This window comes from Aquila chrysaetos, chromosome 8 (assembly GCF_900496995.4).
Source record: "Aquila chrysaetos chrysaetos chromosome 8, bAquChr1.4, whole genome shotgun sequence".
NCBI lineage: Eukaryota > Metazoa > Chordata > Aves > Accipitriformes > Accipitridae > Aquila > Aquila chrysaetos.
Genome location: NC_044011.1, coordinates 1,675,220 through 1,699,852, shown reverse-complemented (window position 1 = coordinate 1,699,852; position 24,633 = coordinate 1,675,220). Strand labels below are relative to the sequence as shown.

The following is a 24,633-nucleotide window of genomic DNA, read 5'->3' as shown; positions in this document are numbered from 1 at the left end:
AAGCCGAGACCTCTTTGTACCAAAGAGATTTATTTGCATGTAAATAAACATGTTCTTTGCAATATTTCCAAAAAAGTTGAAAGTACACTCTACGTCCAAAAAGAATGCAAAAGGAGCCGGGGGTATTTACAAAAAAAAGCAAATTTCCAGACAGGTATTTACATCACGATCATTTAGGAAAGAACCATTTTCTTTTAATCTCCATGTACACTTCACCACCTGAGATTAAAAGGTTTGGCTTTTATTTCGTTTACACCTTTTATCTTTCCAATACTGAAAGATGTTAAAATAATCGTTGAGAATAAGCAAAAATATTTTAAAAATAAAACATTTGTCAGAGACCGAGCATTTACACATCAAAACACCTGTGTAGTCGTGTACCTCATCACGGCGACAGAAGCGTTGTGCAGCCAGTGCCCGGCTCTGGTCTCTCTCTCTCTCTCTCACATGATTTATATCACACACAGGGGAAGGGGACAGGGCACCAAAATGGGGCAAAAAAGCTTTAAATTGCTGCTGCCCCCACGGCCCGGGACTCGCACCTCTCACAGCAGCGGCAGCGAGACTTTGCTCCCTCTAATTTCTGCAGGCGATGGTGATGCCCGCCTTCCGCAGGAGAAATTTAGGATATTGAACTTTGGTCTTGGGCAAGCGGAGAGGAAACGTGTGCAGCTCTTTCCTTTAAAACGCATTTCTGTGTTAATTACAAAGCTGAACAGTATTTCCTTCCGACTTTCACCGGTAAAACGTGACTGACTAATAACAAGTCCAGCAAACTGTCCCGTGAAATCCCCAGCCCTGATTCTACTTGAAGAGCGCTTCTTTCCGAAGGCTGTTTATGCCTTCACGCGACCCCGAACAGATGAAAGGGCTTTTTCTTTAACAAAAACAACTTAAAAAAACCCAAAACCCGGGAGGGGCAGAACAAACACTGGCGACAACCTGCCGGAGTCTGAGCAGGCATCATTTCCCAGATGCAGCCGCCGTAGCAGGGTCTCAAGATAAATTCATCTGGTGTTGTGTTTCTTACATCCTCTTCATAGACACCCCGCAGTCATACGATTCTGATGCTGCGTAAGATAACGTCATTTGCTCCAGGTTTAGACTTTATTTACTATTTTCCTATGATTTCAGCACATGAAGATGGGAGCGCTGGTGAGGGGGAAGCTACGGTGTGCAGACCACAAGGAGCAAAGGATGAAAGGTGGAAAATACAAGGGAGAGTTCTCCAGAGCCTGGTGGGGGTGGGGGTGGGCTTTGGAGAAATTCACGGCTCCCACGCTCTGCAGGAGCCCTAGAATTAAGCTGAAGGCAGGAAGAAGAGGTGAAAAATCTCTAAATCAATTAACCGAATCATCGCCGCCCTACTGAAAAGACATTGGCCTCACTACGGCTTTGAAGGAGCCAGAAAAGAAACAGCTTGCCTGGGGTGTCACTGGGGTCAGACCGTAAGCAGGACTGGAAACCTCTGTGGTTTAACAGAAACTTCAATCTTTGACATCATTTCTGACTGCATCCCCAAATGCGAAGTATCATCTCGTTCCCACGGGGGGAAATCCTGGCCTCCAGGAGTCAACAGCAAAACCCAGCGGGAGTAGGATTCTGCTCAGTGCATGATTCAAAAGGAGATGTGTTTGCAGAACTCTTCATTTCCCACATTCCTCTTCAGTGAATCAGATTTAACTGCTTTTAAAAATAAAACGCTCTCCTGAGTCTCTTTTCCTTTCAGGGACCACAAGATAAGACCATAGAGGATGCCTGAGTCACGCTCTTAATTCCACCCAAAAGGGGAAAACCCGTCTTTTAAGGAAATCACTGCTTCTGCTGCAACTCTTATCTCAGATGAACCAGTTAGGGGCTGTTTTTCCAGCAGTGTCAGTGCTAACACCAGGACACGGCTGACTAACACCTCCCGGAGAGAGAAGGCAATGCTCGTGTGCATTACCAGAACTACTATCTGAGAAGCACCCTGTAAGTTAAAAGAAAAAAAAAGCAAAAACCAAAATGAAACCCTGAAGGGCTCAGAAACAGATTGCAAAAACAAGGCCCATTTTTCAACCTTGAATGCACACACTAGCTGTTCTAGTGACATCAATGGAAGTATTCGTAGTGGATAAATTAAGCATGGCTCTAAAGTGTCCGCAGGACTGAGACGCGTGCAGCTTCCAGTCCATCGCTTTACAAATGCAGCATCGGGGGATTCTGGGGAAGCTCTGTTCGCTAGGTTTACAAGGAAGCAACGCTCAGATGAAGACAGTGGAGTCCCTTTTCAGTTTAGATTTGCTCCAACGCATGCCAGAATTTCACCAACTTCACCAAAGCTACAGTGGCTGCACGTGTGCAGAGCTGCCCCAATCCATGGGCTCGACCCAAATTCCCAAGTCCCTTTGGGCTCTGCATCATACAATTAAAACAGAGATTGCCTGAAAACAAGCAGCACAAGGCATTCAGATATGGACATAAATAAATACCTAAATGAAAGGAAGTCAAATGTAAGACAGCAATCCTTCATCCCTGTGACCTGGAATAAAATGCTGATATCCATCAGAACACAGTGCCTGATTCTGCAGAGCAGCTCGTATCAGAGGAAGACGAAGCTTCTCAGCACCACACCGAATCAGGCATTGAATGAAGAAATGCCACAAAAATAAAATAAATTTTTAAAATTCTCTTTTTTTCTTCTAACCACCCTTTTAAAAAGAATAAAACCCAACCCTAAAACATGCCCTAAAATAATTAGTTTAAAACTTCCTAAATACAAAAGCAACTTATTCTGAATGGGAAGAGGGGCAGAGGAACTCGGACTCTCTCAGAATAGCCTATGTTTCTGTTTGCACCAGTTTGGGGTCTGCTCCCACACTTACACGCATACTTAGCTTTATACCCATTAACTCTAATGGGGCTAGTAATACTTATAAATTAAGAATGAGTGTAAGTGTCTGCAGGAGGAAGGCCACAGTCAGGAACCTGGCTTGCCAACCGAGCTGCTGGCACTCACACTTTCTGTTCAGACTTTGGAGATCCTTGGAAATACTTTTTTTTTCTCTTCAAACACACCCCATAAAGATCAGCGTGGCAGGTTTGCAATGGATGGTTCCTTTCTTTCCATCTCTAGAACACGCAGGTCCTGCATACAGCTCATCTTTTAAAGACACTAATAAAATTAATTGCCAATTAGAGCAACATCCATGAGATCGTCATCTTCTTCCCCGATCAAAAACTCAGGGCTAGCCCGGGATGGGCGCTCAGCCGAAAGGATAGCACTGCTTGTCATGGAGAGAGACTGGTCAGCTGAAATTGGGGACTTTGACCAGCTCTCTGGCTTCATGCTGTGAGATTTCTTCTTGTCTCTGTCTTTATCCCGATCCCGATCTCTGTCCCGGTCTTTGTCTTTCACTTTTTTCTTCTCTTTTTTGTGCTTCTTGTGTTTTTCTGAGCTATATTCAGGCAAAGGCCTAATGCCATCATCAGAGCTGGGGCTGTTCTGGTAGGATTTCTCTGCTATGGAAGAGCCCGACTCACTCTCACTGTCTATGTTTTGGGGAGTGTATGCTGGTGACTTACTGTGGCTGGGAGAGCAGCGTTCATGTTTTGGAGTAGATCCACTGATTAGAGGGGATCCATAGCTTTTGGAAGAAGCCATCTGAGGCCTTAGGCTATCCCCACCTCCTTCCCCAGGTTTCTGCAAAGTTACTTTGGCTTTAATGCTAGGGGAACCACCATCGTGTTTGCTGATGATAATTTTGGCCACTCCAGTGCTTCCAACATTTTTGGAATCTGAAGTCTTCTTGGAAGAGTCAACAGATCCTCCAGAAACAGAGACTTTAGATTTCTCTTTGTCACTCTTCTCACGTTTGCCCTGGAACTCACCTCCGGACATATTGTGTTTGGAGGACATAGTATGGCTTGAGGAATTGGAACTTGGCCCCATTTGTCCATCCATTGGGTCATCTCCACCAGGCCCGCTAGTGACAACCCCATGTTTAAGTTTGTCTATGACTGCAGTCAGAGATGGCTTCTTGTTTCTGCTTGGAGACTTGCCTTTGGAACTTCCATGCTGGTTTTGAGATGAAGACATGGAAGACCCGCTAGACGAAAAGGAAGATGAAGACGCCGTCGAAGAATTTGATGAAGGAGGTGGTTTCTGTGACATAGACCCAGAGGATCCCATTCCTGAAGATGATTTCATACTTGAGCTTGATCCGGTCCCAGACATATGGGAGCCTCCGGAACCTGAACTGATAGGTGACTTCGCTTTAGATGATGGGGGAGTACCCGGGACAGGTTTCATGGGAGAAGCAAGCTTGTCAGAACCTCCCGAGGGTCTAGAATGAGATGGAGAGATGTTTGGTTTACTCATGGAAGGGTTCATAAGTGATGATGGCTTTCCTTGAGGTTTCATCTTGGTACTTCCAGAACCGCTGCTGAGGCCATGTTTGGTGATGGGGGAGGATCCAGGCTTTCCCACCGACTGAGCTGAGCTTTTGGACTGACCTGAACTTGAGCTGCCTTGGCCTGAGTAGAGGCTGCTGCTCATCTTTGAGCCAGAAGACCCTTCTGATTTGCTGCTTTTAATTTTGCCTGAGGTTGAAGAGGAGGAAGAAGAGGAGGAGGAAGAATGGCTATGATGGCTTTTGCTGCTGGAGGAGGTGACAGAGCCACTACTTGTATACTGGCCATGTGAAGACGGTTTGCCCACAGTCACTGTTCCTTTTGGGATCTGAATGGTTATTTTTGGAATAGGAGGAGTAGCTACACCAGGAGGAGTCTGAGATCTGCCTGAACTCCCAGGAGATTTGGACCCACCTGTGCTTGCTGGTGGTGTGAAAGGCCTGTTTGATGAACTGTGAGATGGAGATTTCCCATCTGTCTCCTGCTTCTTCCGCTTCGGAAGTTTCTCTTTACTTTTACCATCACTGGATGGTGTCCGGCTGCGCTTGCCTGGCTTCCCGTCTATCCCGGGACCCGCCATGTTACTTCCAGAACCATTGCCTTCCTTTACCCGTTTCTGAGACTTTTCTTTTCCTATATCCCCTGTATTCAGTAAAGGGCTCTGACCTCCACTGTGATGCTCCATGATGTCAGAGGACCCCAGTGCTTTGCTTGCAGCTGCAATAATACTAAAATCTACCGTATCGGACTGATTACTCCCCTTAAACTTATTTTCCCCCCCATCAGTCCCCAAGACTTGCACCCCCAAAGTAGTTAGAGCCTGGGACGCATAGCCCTTGAAATCATCAGTGTCTCCACTCTGACTACTCTCATCAAAGTACTCCTCCCCAAAGCCACTTTGACTCTGACTGTTCAGCAAGTCAGGATTGAAATCTACTCCATCTGGAAAAAAATGGTTTGAAGAATCGCTGTTGGGGCTCACAGCAGCATCTGCTATCAGGTCTGCTGGATCTGTGTATGGGTTCTCACTATTGTTCGTCTGAAAAACATCTGGGTCAAAGAGGGCACTTTGTGAATGTCCTGAACTAGAAGAGTCTCTTACTGGAGTACCAATGGGTGGACAGTCCTCGTTAGTGGTGGGTAGCTTGGAAGCCTCCTCTGCTATATCCGAAAGGATATCAGTAACATCGGCTCCAATGCTGTCCGAACTAGAAAGTCGAACCATTCTCTGAATACTGGGCTGCGAGTGAGGTATAGGCTGTGGGTATGTAGTAGGAGGAGTGCTGCATTGGCTGGGTGCTGGAGTAATATGAGGGGTGTCCAGGGTATCTGCAGTCATGTTGACATCAAAAATGGGATTCTGGGAGTCAACATCCATTGAAAAGAGCTCCCTCTGGAAATCATCCTCAGTCTGATGCTTGGGCTTGTCGGCCGGCATGCGGGACTTTTTTTTCTTTTGCTTATTCCCCCCAGGGCCCATTTCCATTCTGGGGGAGCCAGAGGAAGAGTTCTGCCTTTCGAGAGGGCTGCTCCCATACAGAGTGGAGAAATCCTGAGGGGGATTCTCTTTAAGAAGGTTCATGAGCATGGGGTGGTTCTTGGTGTTGCTTGCTGGTGAGGATACTGGTGGTGGTGTGTGATGGGGAGGGGTTGGACTTGAGCCAATGGTAGACCCCACATTCCCTGTGATCTGCAACAAACTAGTGAGAATAGGGTTCTGAGACACTTTGCTGAAGTCCTCCCCATGGCCCACCGAGTCATGCCTCTCTTTCATGCTTATGCTCATGTTAAACAAAGTAGTGATGGGCCCCCCAGGAAAAGTGTTTGTTGGGGTAGTGGTACCACTCATTGGGTTGCTGCCTGTGGTCATGCCATACCCTGGGCTGCTGGCTGGGGGAAGATTTTTCTTCACCATATCTTCTACTGTCTCTGCAATGAGGGACAAGGCTGGTGTGTCTGCTTGAATCGTTTCTGCTTTTCTACGAATTGCTCTCATGGTGACAGGAATGGACATACATCTGCAAGACACAAGACAAAGGGTTTAGCGTGCATTTTGCTGCCCTATAGCAATGTTCACTGAAGACGTTTTAATAACTTCATCCGACATCAAGCAGTAAAGCTCTTGGGCACAAGGGAGCAACAGGTCCAGGCACTGTAAATGCCCTGCTGTTCTGCTTGTATTTACACTTATCCCATCAAGCTTATCTAGCCATGAGACAACTGTGCCTTTATGCATTGCCCTGCAATCACAAAGGGAGAATTAATCAATCAATTAACTCTAATATTAAACTAATAGCTGACAGATCATGATCCTGTAGGTAAAGCACAAGACGCCATCTGGGTTGTTACTCTGATTCTGCCAGAAAACACCTTTGTCTAAGCTTTGCAAACCTAATTTCCTGCAACCCTGTAAAAATCAACAATAATGCCACATGCTACTCAAGGACGACAAGCCTACGATGTTCTGACACAAAAAATAGCTATTCTCACTCAAAAGGTCTGTGCTGTACCCTGTTAACATTCTACTGTGTTCTGAATGGTGGCTGGGGTGGAGGAACCTTCATAAAAGGCCTGTGTAAATGATAAACTGCAGGGGAGCTCTTCCACATTTTACAAGACTTAGAAAGCAACCAACTACAGTAGGCATAAATAGTAGGCACCTCAGACATGCACTCAAAAATAAGTAGCTATGGTTCAACGTCTGGAATGAAATTTTGAATAGGGCTCCAAGCTTTCCTCTCTTGCAAATAACCACTACCAAACCTCACCCACAGACAGAACAGCTCCAAAACCGCTACGATAAATATGAGATAGACATAGAGTTCATCTATATGATTTAGAGTCCATGGTGGCACAAAAAAATCCAGCTTACCTTTGAACAACTTTGGCAATGAAATCATCTGTACAGATAAGAGCATCGGACAGCCCTTTGTACAGCTTACAGTTCACATGAGTAGAGTCTTGCACATCCATTACCACTAAAAGAGAGAAGGCATTTGGAAGAGATCAAAATCCTGGTTACAGTGGAAGAAAACCCTGCCACCCTTCCCAAAAACACACTCATGCTTTTATTAAGTCCACTTACCGCACACCAGGGAGTCATTCACAGGATGCTGAAAGGATACACTAAAACAGGAGTCAGAGAGAGGACAAACTTCAAACTGCAGGATCCCAGGAGAATCTGAAAGACATGGGATGTGTTAAATTAGGGAACAAAGGAGATGAACCAGAGGCACCAGCTCAATACCCCCATACAGAAGGGAAAAAAAAAAAAAAAAAAAAAAAAAGAGAGAAAGAAAAAAAGGAAAGCAGCATGGGTCTCATTTCTTATTCCTACACCTGGGAAAATCACCCAGGGTTTCTTACTGTCCACACATTATTTACCACTCCACGCGGTACCCACCTTCTTTTAAAACAGTTCGCTTGACACAGCTGCCAATCAGCGTGTTGTACGCCACTTGATGTCTGATCAAATTGAGGATGAGAGGAACCCGTCCTGGGTGCTGGAAGGCGATTTTACTAATCAGAGTTCCTTGAAGGCTTCTTCCATCTGGGAGAGGAGCATCTTTGTTCAGAAAGTAACAGTGCTGCTGTCCTGGAAGAGCCTGACAAACAATTTCTGCTTTACTCCAATTACTGCTGGGTACAAGGCAATAACAGACATCTAGGAAGGAAAGAGCAGGCCCCGGATCCAAGTGACGCCAAGCCACCTTTCTGGCTGAAAATGACAAACAATGAAGACACTTTCCTTCCCATCTGAACAAGCAAAACACGATTTCAGCTCCTCAGAAGTAGTACTGACAAACAGCATTCACTGTCCCCACTAAAACAGTTCCCTACAGTATGGCATCCTTCTGAGGAAAAGACAAATCCTCTGCAGTTAACAGGAGATCCATCATTGACAAATTAAGAACTAGGATTTCTCCCAAAATGATGTGATTTGTTCAGCCACACATTACAGTCTAAACAAGAGGAAGGGACAGCACCTGGGAAGGCTCAGTCCCACACCTCTGCTGTCATTCCAGCAGCTGCACTTCAACAGCAATGGATTTTTCATTACCTAATTTTCCTAATTACTGTGGTCATGTTGGTATCTGAATTCTACTGCTTGGATAGCATAGTTTTTGCCTATAAATAAATGCTGGACCAATTTCCTTTATCCCGCTTGGAAGATACCTGAAACACACAAAAAACCCCAAACTGCTTATCTACAAGCATAACATCCTGGTTGTAACAACATACTTACTGCATAGAAGCGCATATTGTGGTTTAAAGGTAGAGGATCAGCCTCCTTGGATAATTCAAACTGTGTGATCAACTCATACAAGGGTACAAATGTTGGTGGTGTGTCGAACAGTGGAATACCTGAGGGAGCAAGATGGCACAGAATGATAGCACCTGGGAGCCAGAAAGAGATGGCGGGCCAGAGAAGGCATTACCATCTAGTAAAAGAAACTTATACAGGTTTTACCGAAACCAGCACAAAATCTTGAGCAACTTTTCTGGCACACTTGAAAAATTAGCAGCAGTTTATTGATAAAAACCTAGGGAGTATCTGAGATCTACAACCCACCTGTGCAGCCCTGAAGTTTCTGAATGAAAGCTCGAGACACTGGAATGGGACGTGGGAATTTCAGGAAGAAACAAGCTGGTAAGTCCACACTGTTGGCACTGGTGATCGACGAGAAAGACGGAGTTCTGAAATATTGGGTTAATAGAAGATCTTATTAGATGCAGGGCATGACTCTGGCATCTGCTATGAACACCAGACATACAATTTACTGTTTGATCAAATACAAACAGATTGTTATACCTTCTTAAAAATTAAGACACTCCTCAAAAGCATGTCACATGCCTGAAATACGTATTTCTTGGCTTAAAGATAGCACATAAGTGCTTTATATAATGCTATGACATCATGCAGTCATCTCCCCGCTTTGACTTCAAACAGAGGCCTGAATGTTGAATTTGCACCTCAACAAGGCTGCTGAGAAAGGCCTGGCAGACATGTCCTTTGCTTACCCTTTGCTGTCAACTGGATGAGAGCCCATAATCAGTGGTGCAATTGGAAGTTTGTACATAGTCATGGTTCCCTCAACTGTTACTGATACATTCATACCCAAAGACCGAGGAACTGCAAGACGAAGCCAGAAAAAAAGCCCAACAACATAAGCTGATGAAAAAAAAACACGGTGCAAGCTTTACGAATTACATATCACTATGGTGGAAATATCTTAATTCCTCCACAAGGCACAGTTTTCAGCATTCACTTTTATCACTAAATGGACTACAGCCAAACTAGTTATGCGACCTAATGCTCTATTTTACTCTTTCAAGGTAGACCAATTGCATAATTCTTAAAATATATTCCAAATACATTTGCAAGTTTGTTGTATGCTCTTTACAAAGCTATTTACAAATAATGATTTTGGACAATTTCACCCTCTTCTTCCCCGAGACCAGCCTCAATTTTAACTGGTGCTTGGTTTTGTCATTTTTGTGAGAGACAGATCTCCATGTACATGCATAAAAAATAATCTTCTAGTAAGATAGCAGAGACACAAGTATTCCCACAATAAAATGAATCTCATGTTAACGATGAAATTCACCCTAAGGGAAAAGGCTCTGTCTGCAGACCATCAACCCTTGGTAGCAGTCCAGCTCAAACTCCGGAATAGCCATGAGGTTCGAGAAGATGGTCAACTAAGCCAGCATTTGCACATGGGCTTCTTAAACCTGTGTCCTCCGAGAGTCAGTCTATGATATTTCTGTATTACAGGGTGACAGCAGAGGGGAGCTAGACTGTTGGAATTCTGCTTTCTTCTCCCCTCCAAGCAGTAGTAGTCCACACCAGCTAAAGCTGACCTACCATTGTTCTCGTGCAAAATAACAGGGGCTCCAGTGCCATCTTCAAATAAATCATAGGGCGAGACATAATACTTGAGATTCATCAGAAGACCTGTGGGAGAGAAGCTTTTGAACAGGCATCCTGACAATACAAGTTAACCCGATCATTATTAACCCCTGTAACCACATAATATTTGCACTGTAACACAGCACATGCTGTGCAGAGCTGCTACTGCACCTTGAAAGAGTTGTTCTCTGCTGCCAAAGACACAGACATGGCCATCTGCCATAAAATTACCGTGTGCAGCTTTGTAAAGAAAAGCTAGCCTTCTGGATCATGTGGGACTTGCAAATACCCAACCATCTTGTCCCTCCTTTAGTTTGTTTAGCATTTCCCATTACTGCCCTTAGTTAATGTGAAACTAACAACATTACAAACAACAAACATAAAGGGGATCCTGAACAAAGTAATTTTTATTCTTTTCTTTTTTAACTGTTAATCAAAGATACCTCCACTCCTGGGAGTGAGATAGCCAACACTGCCATGAAGAATCTTGTCGAGGGGATTTGCATTGGTGGCTTGCCTGCAAGAGACGCAATCACAGATCTGTAAGAAGCCAGAGTCATACCTGAAGCCAAAAGTCATGCGCTAATGGCAGTCTAAGATTTTAGCTCAATATATACAGTTCTCAGTCACACAGAGGCAGTGATCTTAAACTTCACAGTTATAGGCAAAACGAAAGCTACTTTACTCTCTATAGCACGGATGGTTTATCCACTGAATCTACAGCAGTGAAAGATGGGCAAATCTTTCTCAATTTCTTGCTGTAAAACACATTACCACTAATCCATCTAGTTACAAACTTTCTACCTTCCAGACTTTCTTTCAATTCAATTCTGCAGTTAAAAAGCAATTTCTCAGAAAGCTCTAAGCAGTTTTTCTCTCTGTCTGTATATCATTCCCCTGCTAGCACAGGCCTTCTGTAGTCTCAGCATTGCACTTCTTAGCAATAATGTCAGGCTATACAGGCACTGATGTGACACTTCCGGGATATACAGTACTTGGCATGATCAGAATCAGCATTATTAAGTAAAAACAAACCAACAAAACCCAACAAACGATATAGATGTCCTTACCAATACATCCCTGCCATTTTTGAGAGATCCAACTCTAAGGACTGCAGAGCTAAGTACATTTTAGTTTTAAGTTTGCTAGGGGAAAAAAAAAAACACAAAACAATATAAAATTGAAAGGAACTGTGCAATGACATTCAACTCACAGAGCTGCTGGCTGACAAGCTGCAGTACTTGCCATCAGATTGAGCATTTAGAAATTATAACTCTTCATTCTGCATTCCCACTTCACATTGGATCCTCCCTACCCACTCTGTGCACATGCAAGCCATGGTGATGAAGTCAGTAGGATCACACACAATGAAAATTTAAGCACAGAATAAAAAGCTTGTAGATTTGCTTAATTTTATATATGCGGTTGTAAATAAACGTAATACATATTCTAGACTTACTTGTCTCCTGGCAACTTATACAGGTTCACAAGCCCCCTTAGGTGCTTAGAAAATTCATCAAAATTTTTCTCTCTGAAAGGAAGAGGAAGAAAAAGTAACATGTATTCAAATTCGTAGCAGATAAGGTTTTGTTTTAAAAAGTTCTAAGTTCACTAAGTCACTTAAGAAAAGACTTTTGCTACGTGAAAGCTACAAAATGTGTTCTTTAAATGATCCAGCTTTAATGATTCTGATGAATGTTGTGCTGTGGCTTCCAAGATACCATGCACAGCAGTCAGAATCTGAAGTATCTGAACCAAAGCCAGAAAATCCCCTGGAGAAGTGGAAAGACTTTGTGGGGAAGGAACAGTTATGAAACATTTTGCATTTCCAGACATAAAATAGCATCAGATCAATACTGCAAAGAGAAGCCTGTCAGAAAGTGCTACAACCAAGTCTTGTTGCTCACCTCAGATGTTGCACCAATTCTGGACAACTCTGAAAAGGAAAGAACATACAACGATATCAATGTTGAATGCAGCAATTTCAGTCTTTGTGCAGCACAGCAACTGTAAAATATTAGGACAGTAACATTTGTAGCATCAGCTTTTCATGAGAAGCAACACAATGCTCACAACTACATATTGCTCTGGTTCTAGTTCTGTTTGTCAACCCCCTCTGGGAAAAATTCAAGCAATCTCTTAAACAACTGATTTGAAATAAAACTTTTAAAATTGTGAAGCCTTAGGTTGAAAACCTATGATCTTATATAGAGATATTAAAAATGGTCTGTTTTCAGAAGAGTGGCTAGGCCAACGTAAATAGCAAATGCAAACTCTCATAGATGTGCAGAAAGGAAGACATTTCCTTTCAGCATTCCGTGTTTTAGTATTGTCCATTCAGAGATCTAAGTTTTATAAGATTAATTTCCCTATCCTTCCTCCAGAATAAAAATTCTCAGAAACACAGCAATGGCTTCCTCAAATAATGTTGGCAGTTATAAAACCACTCAGAGAAAAAGAGAGACCATCAGTAAAACAGTCCTTGCACACGTACACTACATCAATCAGATTAACCCACAAGAACAGATTACTCCACGGAGGCTTTTACTTTCCACTAGAACAAGCAGCAAAGGTGCAACACTAGGTCTAGCAGAACATTCAGTATAATCCATTTCCTCTGCTCAAACAAACAGGAGCCAAAATGGCAGTTCCAAAACCACAAAGGCATTACCCTCATCTTTGTCAGTAATACATACCACAGGGTTTTCTCCGTGGTGAGCCACCTTGACATCACACAGCAGCCCTGTAGGATCTAACTGGACTTCCACATAGAACATGTCTGAAGTGATGTAACATTCAGTGCCATTTGCACTAAGGTGAGATCCAAGGCTTACATACAAAACAAAACAAAAATTGCTATGAGATGCACACAAAAACCAATCAAACCAGCAGTGAGATTACGATGCGTACAGATAAACGGGAAAAGCCTTTGCCATAAAATAAAGAAGACCTACCCATTTTGTCTAGCTATAGACTCTAAGCGATCTGTCATGGCAGGCAGAGAAGATACTAGATGGAGAGAGCAAAAAACAAGGCTTAGTGAAATGATTCCACATTTCCCCAGGAATAAGACATCAGCATTAAACCCAATCTCAACTAGTTACTCCCTCCCATGGCCCGTCACACCTTCACATGTGCAACTATATACATTATCTGTACTCAAAATACAGGCAGAATGAACAACTTGCATAGAGAAAACCGAACGTTCTTAGAACTGCAAAGACAGAATGGTTCTTCTTCCACAAGTGGAATTCAGGTATGGGCATTTAGAATAAAACTAACACAGGCCATCTTGACTGGTACTGACTGGCACCGAGATAAGCATGCTTATGTAAATGTTAGCACACATGCCCTAGGAACACAGGGAAATGTGCTAGCAACCACCTTGCTTGCTTTTATGATTTCGAGCATTTCCATAGCATACCATTGTTAAGCAGTCTGTAAAGTGCACGCACAGAACGTACCAACCTTTTAATGCCTTCTGCAAAGTCTCCAAACAGCTCACCAGATGTTGGTGCCCCCCAGAGTTCATCACAACTCGCTTTTCCTTAGTCAGAAAGAAGAAAAATGTCCTTTTTGTGTATCACTCAGTAAGAGGGAATTACTGCAACTTTTGTTGAGTCAAGTGAGGTTTATTTAGGTAATTAAAAGCAGATTAGACTTCATCCCCAAATTACATCCTCATTTTGACTCCTGCAGGAGAACAGTATCCATTTTGGAAGCAGGTAGCAAAGGCAGGCCTGGAATTGATTTATTTTCTTTTAAGCAACTTGCTCATCTGGAAGAACAGACTGTAGCAACTTTTTAATAGGCATAAGCTAAGAGTTATATAGGAAATGACAGAGAAATAACGAGACAGGCAAACTTTTAACACCACAATATATACAGAAGCCTTTGATGTAGCTCTCCCCTGCCTCATGCTCCTCCTTCCCCCTACCCAGAGACCAGTATTTCAAATCCACGTTTGACTAAGCCAACACCGAGTTTTGAACATCACTGAACGGGGAGCAAATTGCTTTACAAATCACAACATCCTGAAACAGCAAGTGGCAGAATGGTTTGGGCTTCTCAGCACTGGCTGGAACCACAAGTTTGACCCTTTTCCTAGTGCTGAGCTGACAGCTGCCCCATGTCAATTAGGCTGCAGAGGGGAGGCTGTAATTAGGGAAGGCAAAGACAGGCCAGACAGAAAGGGTACAGACATCACTCCCTCCCCTGCACACTGCGGGGTGTGAGAACTGGCACGCCTCACCCACGCTGGCCCAGGAGGCAGTCAAGGCTTGAACAAAGGGTAAAGCACTTTGAAGAGATCTAACAAACCGACAACAAAATTATTACTAAAGAAACTTCAGAAACCCTCCTGCTGAGATCTCAACAATCCTCACCATGACTTGACGGACTAACTTCATGGTTTCTGTCCAAGGTCTGTTTTGGTTGTACTTTGCATGAAGTTTTTCTAAGAGGGTACTCATCTTATTCAGCTTCTCTGTTTCTGTAAGACAGGGGAATATTCAGAAAAGAGAACGAGACAATATTTGAAGCTTTTCAGATAAAAAAGCTTGGCAGTTACGATGAAAATACTTCCTAGCTTTAAGCTAACTATGATTTCAAAAAACTTATCTTCTGCTGATTTATCCCTGCAACCTAGACCTTAAGGTTAAGTAAACATTAAGGATGTATCACAAGCTATCAAAACCTAAAGGACCATAAAATGCCTACAGGCCTGTTGGGAAAAGCCCAGCTCCTATTCTGCACAGACTCTGAGTGATGTGGCCCCATCAGGTTAAGTTCTGGCATGACAGGAATATATTGGGGCACTGTTTGAAGATACAAGGGCATGGTCTAAAGACAAAGCTTCCCTGGGACAGGAAACAGAGAGTGTAGAAAACATTGTGTTAAAGAAGCAAGGCTAAGTTTCGTTTCCTGGATTCCCCTTCACTGTTTACTCTTCCAGCTATCCAACCTCCTGTACAATAAAGATCTTCACACAGACCCTTCCACCACCAAAAACCTCAACCAAATCAGTCCAACTGCCAGCTGTCACAAGTTCTCTGATCAGACACACTCCTACCTCATGCTAGCTTGAAACTGAGGGCTGGTGTCTCCTCGGTGCTGTTCTAGAGCCAGGGCACAGCTCCCTACACTCTGAGATACTGAACCGGTGGATGACTTGGGGGGGGGGGTCACGGATCTCTGCCAACCTGGAACCTACTCAGCCTTTACAAAACACCTCTCATATCCCACAGGCTCTCATCTACTACCTATGGTTCTACAAGCTCATATCTGCATATTTTAGAAAGTTCCACTGTTGTTAATAATATTTCTCTGATGAGAGACAAGGAAGGATACAGTATCAGTGACTAAGCAAAAAACTAGAGTTGGACAGTTCAGCTAAAAAAGTTCCAAGATTAAATGGTTCATTTTTTCCCTACTATCTAGTCAGATGCATGCACAAAGAGAACGCAGCTTTCAGGAGTACCTATAATTTTGTCTTTTTTTTGCTACGAGACAGCTTTTTCTACACTTGCATTTGTCAAAAAATCCCAGCGGACATCACTGCCAAAATAAACCCTGCCACTGGCACTAGTGGGTCCAAGGCAAACAGACGCCTACGACATTTTAACTGCCACAGCATGCAACCGTGTAAGTCCTCACCTGCAAAATTTCAAGGCTTTGTTTTCATTATTGATGCATGTACAGTTCACAGACCTAATGCTGACCCCATACAATCCAAGCGTTAAGAAATAAACAAACATTTGCTAGACCTTTTCAGACACTTTATACCTCTCGGCTACGTTAGAATCACAGAACTGTTGAGGCTGGAAGGGACCTCTGGAGTTCACCTGGTCCAAGCCCCCTGCCCAAGCAGGGCCACCGAGAGCCGGTTGTCCAGGACCGTGTCCCGATGGCTTTTGAACATCTCCAAGGATGCTGACTCCACCACCGCTCCGGGCACACTGTTTGAGTGCTTGGGCACCCTCAGAGTGAAAAAGTGTTTCCTGATGCTCAGGTGGAGCCTCCTGCCTTTCAGTTTGTGCCCACGGGCTTATGTTCACCTCCCAAATGAGCCGGGCTCCCTCTGCTTTACACTCTTTCTCCAGGAATTTCTATACATCCATAAGACCCCATTAAGCCCTGGGACAGGGGCAGTTCTGACAGATTTCAGCACAGTTAAGAGCCTCACGAGGATATTCCCCTTTTTATTTCCTTCTCCCCCCCAAAAAAAATGGAACCAGCCCGCAGCCAGCACGAAGACCCAGAGGCCCGGCCGGGGGTGGGGGGGAAGCGAGTCACGGTGCCAGAGAAAGGATCCTCGTCCTCCCGCCGGGCCGCGGCCCCGCTGCCGTTTTTTCGGGGAGATACCTCAGCCCCAGCCCGACACTCAGCCGCGCCGACCACCGTGCCGGTGCCTCGGAGACACCGGGACAACACCCCCCCCCCCCACACACACCGGTCTCCTCACAGAACCGGCGGGAAAGCCCTCGCGCCAGCCGCGCCCCTCCGGCGGCACTCACCCTCGGCACCGCCCGGCGCCGCCTTCATGCCGCGGGTGGGGACGGGCGGCTCCGCGGCGAACCGCAGCGCCGGCGTCGCGTCGGGCCGGGAGCGGAAGGGGGTAAAGGGGGATGTGTGTACGGGGAGGGCGGTGTGCGTGTGTGTGAGAGCCGCGGCCGGGCCGCTGCCCGCCGGCCTCACACGACGGCGGCGGCCGCCGCCGCCATCCCTCCGGCCGCGGCTGCGCTGGGGGAGCGCGGCGCTCCCGCCTTCTCGCGAGAGCCGCCACGTCTCGCGAGAGGGCGGGGAGGAGAGGAGGGGGGAGTGGGCGGAACCTGGCGCCACACGCCCCGCCCACCCCCCATCGCCCCGCCCAACCTCCTTCAAGCGCGGTGGCGGCGCCCGGCGCGGAGCAGCCGCGCGTTACGCCGCCCGTTACCGGTCGCGGTTTAAGCCCGGTGCTTCGATAGAACGCGCTCCTCCCGGTATCTAGGCCGATCTAGACGACCCGCGGGATCAGCTTTTAAAACTCAATCCGGAGAAAGAGAGGCGAGGCGTAGGCGAGGCGGGAAGGCCGGGCCCGGCACGCCGTGACAGGCTTCGCGGCGCTGAGGGGCGGAGCGCGCGCGCCTGTCCGCCGCCGAGCGCTTCCATAAAGATTTGTTGAGGGTGGGGGGGGGCGGAGGAGGCGGGCGCTGTCCCCGCCCGGCGCCCCAATAAAGTTTGACTCGAAGCCGGCGAGCGCGTCATCGGGCGGCGCGGCTCTCGCGAGAAGACGAGCGCGGCTTTTCCTCCGCTTCCCCCCCCCCCCCCCCTTATTTCCTCCGTGAGGTCTCGCGGGATCCAGCGGGCACAACCGGCCGGTGAGGGCGGAGGGCGGCGGCGTTCTCGCGAGAGGCGGCCGAGTCTCGCGAGAGTTGGCGGGTTGCCCCCCTTGGACGCGGAGCCGTTTCGCTTTGGGAAGTGAGCGGGGGGGGGGGGGGGCGGCGGCGGCGCCGGGCCAGGCTAGGCTAGGCCTAGGCCGGGTCGGTTACGGGAGGCGGGGGGGGGGGGAATCGGCGGGAGGCGGCGTCGCCCCTTGGGCCTTCCGGCTGTGAGGGATCCGTGCGGCGGCCCGCGGAACCCCGGACGCCCGGTGCTGAGGGGGTGGGAAGGGATCGCGGGCCCAGGCCCCGCCTTCCCGGGGCGCCCCCGCGGCGGCGCTGCCCTCCGGGCCTGGGCCCTTCGGATGAGGTAGTGAGGCCGGTGCCCTTCCCCCTCCCCTCCCGGTTCCTGCCCACCCACCCCAGCGCCCCCCCCCCCCCCCACTTTCCGCCTCCTCCGGGGCTTCGAGGCGCCGCGGGGCCGCGCTCCCTGCCCCGCTCCCCATGTAGGAGGGGGCTGTTGGCGGCAGGGAGGGCCGAGGCCGGGGTGAATGGTGCAAGGAGCGGGCGCTGAGGAAGTTTGAAGTTTTGGGGGTTTTGGAGGATTCCCCCCCCCCCTCCCCTCTCTCGAGCACAGTGGAGGAGGAATGCCAAATCCGGAGAGACATGGGGGCAAGAAGGATGGGGGCGGCGGGGGGTCCTCGCAGCACGGGCCTGGCAGCGGGAGTTCGAACAGCAAGGAGAGGCACCGGCTGGCCTCCAGGCACAAGAGGCATAAGTCCAGGCACTCCAAGGAGTCACCGCTGGCAGCCCAGGAGACAGCGGCACCCTTGGGCGCGATGATCAAGCCGCTGGTGGAGTACGATGACATCAGTTCGGATTCGGATACCTTCTCGGATGATGTGGCCCTCAAGCTGGACAGGAGGGAGAATGAGGAAAGGAAAGCGGACAGGAGCGAGAGGATACAGAAGCACCGGCACCACCAGCACAAGCGCATTCGTGAGCTGATGAAGAGCAAACAGGCAGAAAAAGAGAGAAAGTTAGAGAAGAGCCTGGAGGCATCCAGCAGGTCCGGGTCCACCAAGGACAGAGTATCGGGATCCTCCAAGAGACTCCTTGAGAGCGAGGAGCACCCCAAGTCACTGTCCTCAAAGAGTAGCAACAAGGAATCCCGGTCAGCCAAAGCGCACAAGGAGAAATCCAGGAAGGATCGGGAGCTCAAGTCCAGCCACAAAGAGCGCAGTAAAAGCCATCGGAAAAGGGATGCTCCAAAAAGTTACAAAACAATCGACAGTCCGAAGCGGAAATCCAGAAGTCCTCACAGAAAATGGTCTGACAGCCCTAAATTGGACGACAGCCCCTCAGGAGCCTCCTACATCCAGGAGTACGATCTCAGCCCTCCCCGCTCTCACACATCCAGCAACTATGATCCCTATAGGAAGAGCCCCGGCGGCTCCTCGCGCCGGCAGTCGATCAGCCCACCCTACAAAGAGCCCGTGGCCTACCAGTCGAATACTCGCTCTCCCAGCCCTTACAGCCGGCGGCAGAGGTCCATAAGCCCCTATAACAGGAGGCGATCCTCGAGCTATGAGAGAGGCAGCGGGTCGTACAGCGGGAGGTCACCGAGCCCTTACGGCCGACGGCGTTCGAGCAGCCCGTTTGCCGCGAAGCGCTCTGTGAGCCGAAGCCCCATCGCCAGGTGCGTGCTCTCCGCGTTGCCTTCCATGCCCTGGGGAATGGGGATGTGGCTGGGGGTGGTCGGGGTGGCTCTGGGCATGGGAGGGGTTAACCCCCTTCCTCATCTCGGTGGGGCCCAGGTCACTGGCTGCCTGATTTGGCTGCAGAGTGATTTGTGTGGAATTGCTTTGGTTGGGTTCGTGGCAGTTCCCTTTAAAATGGTGTTCACACTTCAGAAAACACCTCCCTGACTGGTGGTAGGCAGCGTCCATGTTGGCTCTCAGCAGAGAGGCCTAGGGCTGAATGAGCTCCTGGGATTAAATTACACACCACCTCTGGAGGTGGCCCCCGCAGAAGGGCCGAGGCTCCTGAGGAGGGTTGTGCTCTGAAGGGAGACGGAGCCATTCAGCTCCTGATGTGGGATCTAATGCGCTTCCCTGGCAAGAAGTTCAGCCAGGGAGAATGCTTTCACCTATTTCTGGAAGCCTTTATCTGTTTACTGCATGTGGAAACTTGATGATGCTTTTCAAGAGGGTGGCTTGTTTTGAGTGTATTTTGCTCTTTCTGAACTGACTTGTCTTTTCTTTTTCCTTGAATTAGAGATGACCACATGTAAACTCCATCTTTCTAGCCTAAACTTTGTTTTCTCAGTACTAGAGTTTCTTGCTTCCATTCTGAAATCGGGGTGTTCTGGAAGGGCAAGTAGGACCCAGCTGTATTCTGGCTTAACTATAATTTTCTCTTTTTTTTTTTTTTTTTTCTTTAGTCAGTAACCTTGCTACAGAAGGAAACTATTATTTGAAGGTAGTTCTGTGTGTTTTATTTCAGATGTTTGTTAATCATCCTGTTATATGCACGAATACATAGTCTAATGTTGATTCTTTTTTTCTGGCTTCAGCTTATGTTAAGTGAGTTTCCAGTTGTCACCATGGGTGCTGTGGAGCTTTGGTTGTAGCTCCATGGCAATTAAGATGTGACCTGGAATGTAATAGCTATAGAAATGCTCTGCGCTGTGTTAGCTGTACTGCATCCTCTGGTCCAAACAGGAGCTGCGAGTGAAGAGGCTGCCTCCAGAGCGCATTTATGTGATCAGCAGTTCCCAAAGAACTCGGGGCTTTTGGAATTTGGCCTTTGTTACTAGAACTCTTCTCTTAACTTCAGGAATACTGTCTTCTATAGTGGGCTTGAAATAGTGCCTTTGTCCTTGCTGTGAGAGGTGTATTGGTTTTAGCACCCTGGAAGCTGTTACGTAAAATCTACTTACGCTGCTGTGACTTTACATAGTGAAAATTTCCTCCAGGCTCTTTCTCCTCTGCCCTGTTTTCTCTCTGTACACCTGAGAGGATCTGAGGGATAGTCATTAATGGTTTTCTTCTCCCTCCCCTCAATCCTTTTTGCCCTGGTGGCACTGCTCTTACGTGTTAGTTACTTGCTAACACTTTCGGAAGAGTGAGAACACAGCAGTAGAAAACATGTATACTTCGTGATATAATTTTATGTTATGGCACCTGTTAAATGTCCATGTTCAGCCCTAACCAGGGAGAAACCATGTGGAAAACGGAGTGGTATACGAAGAGGTGGGTTTTCCCCCCCCCCCCCCAGGTTGCTCTACTTCCCAGGAGAACCTGAAGCTTATTCTTTCTGTAAATGGCTAGTTGCTTCTGACTTGAGAGATCAAGCAGTTATATTTTCCTGTTCTTAATTATGGGAGCAATTTTGAAGCACTTTGTGCTGCTTCCCTGGACTTACAAACTTTTTAAGGGCATCTTTGACTCACTGTCAAAATGCTAGACCCCAAACCAAAATAGATTCCAAAGGTTACTTACTGTTTACGCTCAGCTTGTACTGAATTCTTTGAATCTCTGACTTCAGTTGATGACCTACTACTTTTCTCTCTTTTTCTGGGCAGATAACTTACTGTGTGATATATTCTTTTAAAGCAGAGCAAAAAGTATGGATCACTCCTTCAGAAAACATCCACCTGAAGTGGTTCTAGTAAAGGGACAGAGGGAATTTAATGCATTTTCCATACATTAGGCAAATTGTAAGTTGTAATTCGTCGTTGGTTTTGCTTCACTGAGCTTGTAGCCTGTATGGTGAAGTAGTCGGTGTAAGTTTATGGTCGAACGTCGGCTCCAGAAGCCACCTTTGGGGTGGGGCTGACCCTCTGCTGACGGCTGTTCAGGAGCTCACCTGAAGGAGTGGATGGGCTGAGCCTTCCTTGCCAGCTTCATCAAAGCCAGCTTTGGTTGATCTGCTGCAGATGAGTGTGTAAATGGAGGCAGCTGACTCTGCACCAGAGTAGCTGGGGAGTGACTGCTTGATCTCTTCTGTTGGCTCCTGTGGAGGGGCAGGAACACTTTGGGAGAGAAAATGCCTTTAACTGGCACACTGATATAGGCAGTGAACATCTGACTATGGCTTAAATGCTTCAGAGGAGGTAACGCAGGCTTTTCTGGGACACTGAATTATTTCCAATGACTGACAATACGGGTTATTGTTGTGTTTTTTTAATGCATTCTGTATTTTCTTTAATCTCCAGATCCAAAATACGGTATAAGGAAACTGAATCAATGTGCTGTGCTGCTTGGAGAAAATACAGAATGTTTGCATTTCAAATGGCTGTGCAAAACAACTTGCTTTCAATTTAGGAGGAAATGAGGATGATTTGGTCAGTAGGGAAAATAACAGATGTGGCTTGCCATTCCTTGTAGCAACTGTTGTCATTGCAGCTAAAACTAGAAGAAGAAATTCCAGAGTCCTTCAGCTTGCTGAAGGTGGGTTGTGCTCTGTACTAAGTATAGCAGCTAAGTATGAGTGTGTGCACGTGCTGTAGTAGTGGCCACTGTTATGCAGATCCTTGCCACGGCAAAAGGTCATCGGGCATTCATAAATGAGAAACATTGGCCTTCTGTTTGAGCTTGTTTCCTGATGAATTAGAGTACGGGGCATGTGGTCAGGCTTCCCAGATACTCGCTTGCATTTTACTCATCTTCTGTTGCGGCTTGGAGCAGGTAATGTATTTTAATGTCTGTAGATGTTCCTAGGAGTTTGTGTAGTGGATAATATGGAAGTATGTAGATGTGGGGCTTTGTTGTTCTGCCAGCTGATTCAGGGTCACCTCTGCTAATGGCTATTAGCTGTGGTTGTTTTCAGCATGAGGAGGTCTGGAGGGTTCCAGCATTCCCTCCTCCAAAGACCATTCTAATCTTCTGATTGTATCAGTTAAATTAATCTAGCAATGCTTTTTTTATTTGGATTTTTAGATGAGCCATTGTCTCTGACTTCTTGATGTTAATTCACAGTCCTTGTGGTTAGTATCTTGTATTTCTAGTTTCCAGTGCTAGAGAGACAACAAGGTGGTTTTTAATCCCAGAGCATTTTTATCCAGAAAAAGAACTGCAAGTGAGACTGAATTGCCCCCCGCCCATCCCTGATAATCTTAGCAAAGCAAGCAAGCTGTAGACTGTTGTCTTAACACACGTTAAGGGTGAAAGGGGTAAAAGTGCTAACTAGCTGACTGCAGGTAAAGCCACAAAAAGATCATTCCAGAGGATGGAAAGAGTATCTTCAAAAAGCAAAATCTGCCTGTGCACCTTCTGTCTTATTGCATCTTTTTTGAGATATCCAGCAGTGATAAACGCAAGTGTTGCTGTGGAAGACCGCTGCTCAGCAAGCACTGTAGTGGTGTTGAGGCTGTTGATGGTCTAATGATACGAGGTAAGATTTGTTGTAGAGTGATCTATTACTGGTTATGTTGATAGAGCTGGGAAAGCAGACAAGCTTCTGGATGTGGTGCCTTTTTCAGGTCTAACAAAGAAGCCGTAAACACCAAGCTGGAAAATGGGCTTAGAAACAACAGCTCTTTGTATAATAGGTATAGGTAATTATCATTAGACAACTGAAGAGAAAAAGCGTGAGTGGTGCCTGTGGAGCACCTGGGAGGAAATAAGTGGATTTAGTCCTGGTGGAACACAGGAGTGTGTATATTTCCTGATGGAAGGTCAGGGAGTCATCCCCAGCCCTTGGAAGAGCTGGTTCTGTGGTGCAACTCCTTCCACAGCAACCCTTGCGTAAGGGAGGTCCTGTCTGCACACGCCACCGCTTCCTCCAGCATTACCTTTCCCTTGCTTGTGTCCATGCAGGTATCTTTGGTGGCTGCATTTCTAACGTAGTACTATTAAAAATAAGGTAAATTTGGACTTTTGGAGAAGTTTATAGAAGATCTGCTGAGTGATGTTGAGAATGTGGCTCTGCAACCAGTTGGAGTAACTGTTGGGGGGCTAATCATGGGGGAGGATGGGAGATGGGGAGCAGGAAACTGAGTATCATGGCATCTTAAACAATCTATCCTGAAAGAATTGTAATAGGGAATGCTAACCCCAAAATTATTTGTGGTTGCAGTAAACTGCATCCTACAGGATTCATTAGGAGCATTTTTCTTAGCCTTTGGAATGTCTTTGGGCATAGTGAAAACGTAACAGCTTTTTCAGCACCTGGCAACTTTGCACTGGGATGTGGCAGGTGAACTGCTATCCAAATGGTAAACTGTGTCTGAGACCATTAATTTGTTAAGCAGAAGCCTTGGAAAAATAGGCGATCCTGAGGCAGCGTTCCCATTACAGAGCAGTGTGTTGAAGAGGAAAGTAGTTGAATGACTTCAGCTGACACTTTTCTCCTTCTGGTTGTATATTTATTTTGTAAGTCTAAAGGTAAGGACTACCTGCAGTCATAGTGTTCTTTGACCACTGTTAGCATGAGGTTTGGGGTTGCACTTACTAGTGAAAGGGCAGAATGTTTGTGCTTGGAGTAGCAAGGGAATAGGGTTCTGGTAAACTCCACACCACTGTGCAGCGAGACCCTTCACCTCCCGTGCAATCACAACTATGTCCATCCTTGGAGGTGCTGGTGGTGTCTAGCGAGGAAGCATTAGTCTGTCTTGGTTCTCCAGTTTGTTTTCCAAACATTTGTTGTGTCAGGATAATATTAATTTGAGTAGCACTATAAACAGTTTAGATCTTGTTGTTAATTACATTCCGAGTATGGTTACAAGCGAGCCAGCATCTAACTGTGTTCAAACCTGCTTGCTATTAAGTGTGTTTTATAATTCCCGTGGAACTATGTTTTGAGAGAACTCCATGTTTTCAAAAAAAGGTATGTTCTGAGTAATAAATCATGGAATAAAAATAAACTTTGAGCATAGTTTCTATTAGTATTCATAGGGTCTGATCTCAAAACTTCTTGTTTTGCTGTCAGCTCACACGGCTTCTAAACCCTTCAGAGCCTACCACA

At 46.5% G+C, this 24,633-nt stretch overlaps 2 protein-coding genes across 8 annotated transcripts in view; one reads left to right on the top strand and one right to left on the bottom strand.

Annotated features, from left to right (window-relative positions):
• Positions 1-13: 13 nt before the first annotated feature.
• MED1 (mediator complex subunit 1) lies at positions 14-17,083 on the bottom strand. 3 transcript variants are annotated; one of them, XM_030021980.2, is made up of 18 exons: positions 16,822-17,083; positions 14,692-14,798; positions 13,775-13,853; positions 13,261-13,315; positions 13,003-13,135; positions 12,214-12,242; positions 11,766-11,837; positions 11,377-11,451; positions 10,750-10,823; positions 10,262-10,351; positions 9,415-9,526; positions 8,966-9,090; positions 8,639-8,757; positions 7,796-7,997; positions 7,478-7,573; positions 7,265-7,370; positions 6,270-6,410; positions 14-6,092 (listed from the first exon to the last, which is right to left on the bottom strand). In XM_030021980.2, the coding sequence occupies exons 1-18, from the start codon at positions 16,847-16,849 to the stop codon at positions 3,164-3,166; spliced, it is 4,572 nt and encodes a 1,523-aa protein (XP_029877840.1). In that variant the 5' UTR covers positions 16,850-17,083; the 3' UTR covers positions 14-3,163. The 3 variants fall into 3 exon arrangements, with proteins under 3 accessions (XP_029877840.1, XP_029877837.1, XP_029877839.1); XM_030021977.2 differs by having other exon boundaries at positions 14-6,410; positions 16,822-17,082; XM_030021979.2 differs by lacking the exon at positions 16,822-17,083 and adding an exon at positions 15,378-15,537 and having other exon boundaries at positions 14-6,410.
• A 98-nt stretch (positions 17,084-17,181) lies between these two features.
• The window catches only part of CDK12 (cyclin dependent kinase 12), a 29,762-nt gene continuing 22,310 nt past the window's right edge, over positions 17,182-24,633 (top strand). For 2 of the 5 annotated variants that reach the window (XM_030021982.2, XM_030021981.2), the window contains exon 1: positions 17,182-19,363. In XM_030021982.2, the coding sequence (XP_029877842.1) occupies positions 18,312-19,363 (1,052 nt within the window). In that variant the 5' untranslated portion in view covers positions 17,182-18,311. The remainder of the gene's footprint in view (positions 19,364-24,633) is intronic. The other 3 variants (XM_030021984.2, XM_030021983.2, XM_030021985.2) reach the window with 2 other exon arrangements.

Excerpts from the sequence above, each read along its gene's own strand:
- MED1 (XM_030021977.2), bottom strand. The coding sequence starts at position 16,849 with ATGAAGGCGGCGCCGGGCGGTGCCGAGG. Across the intron at positions 11,838-12,213 it reads GAATTGGTGCAACATCTGAG|AGAGAAAAATTTTGATGAAT; the intron begins GTGAGCAACAAG and ends TCTTCCTTTCAG. Across the intron at positions 10,824-11,376 it reads AAAATGGCAGGGATGTATTG|GCAAGCCACCAATGCAAATC; the intron begins GTAAGGACATCT and ends CGTCTCTTGCAG.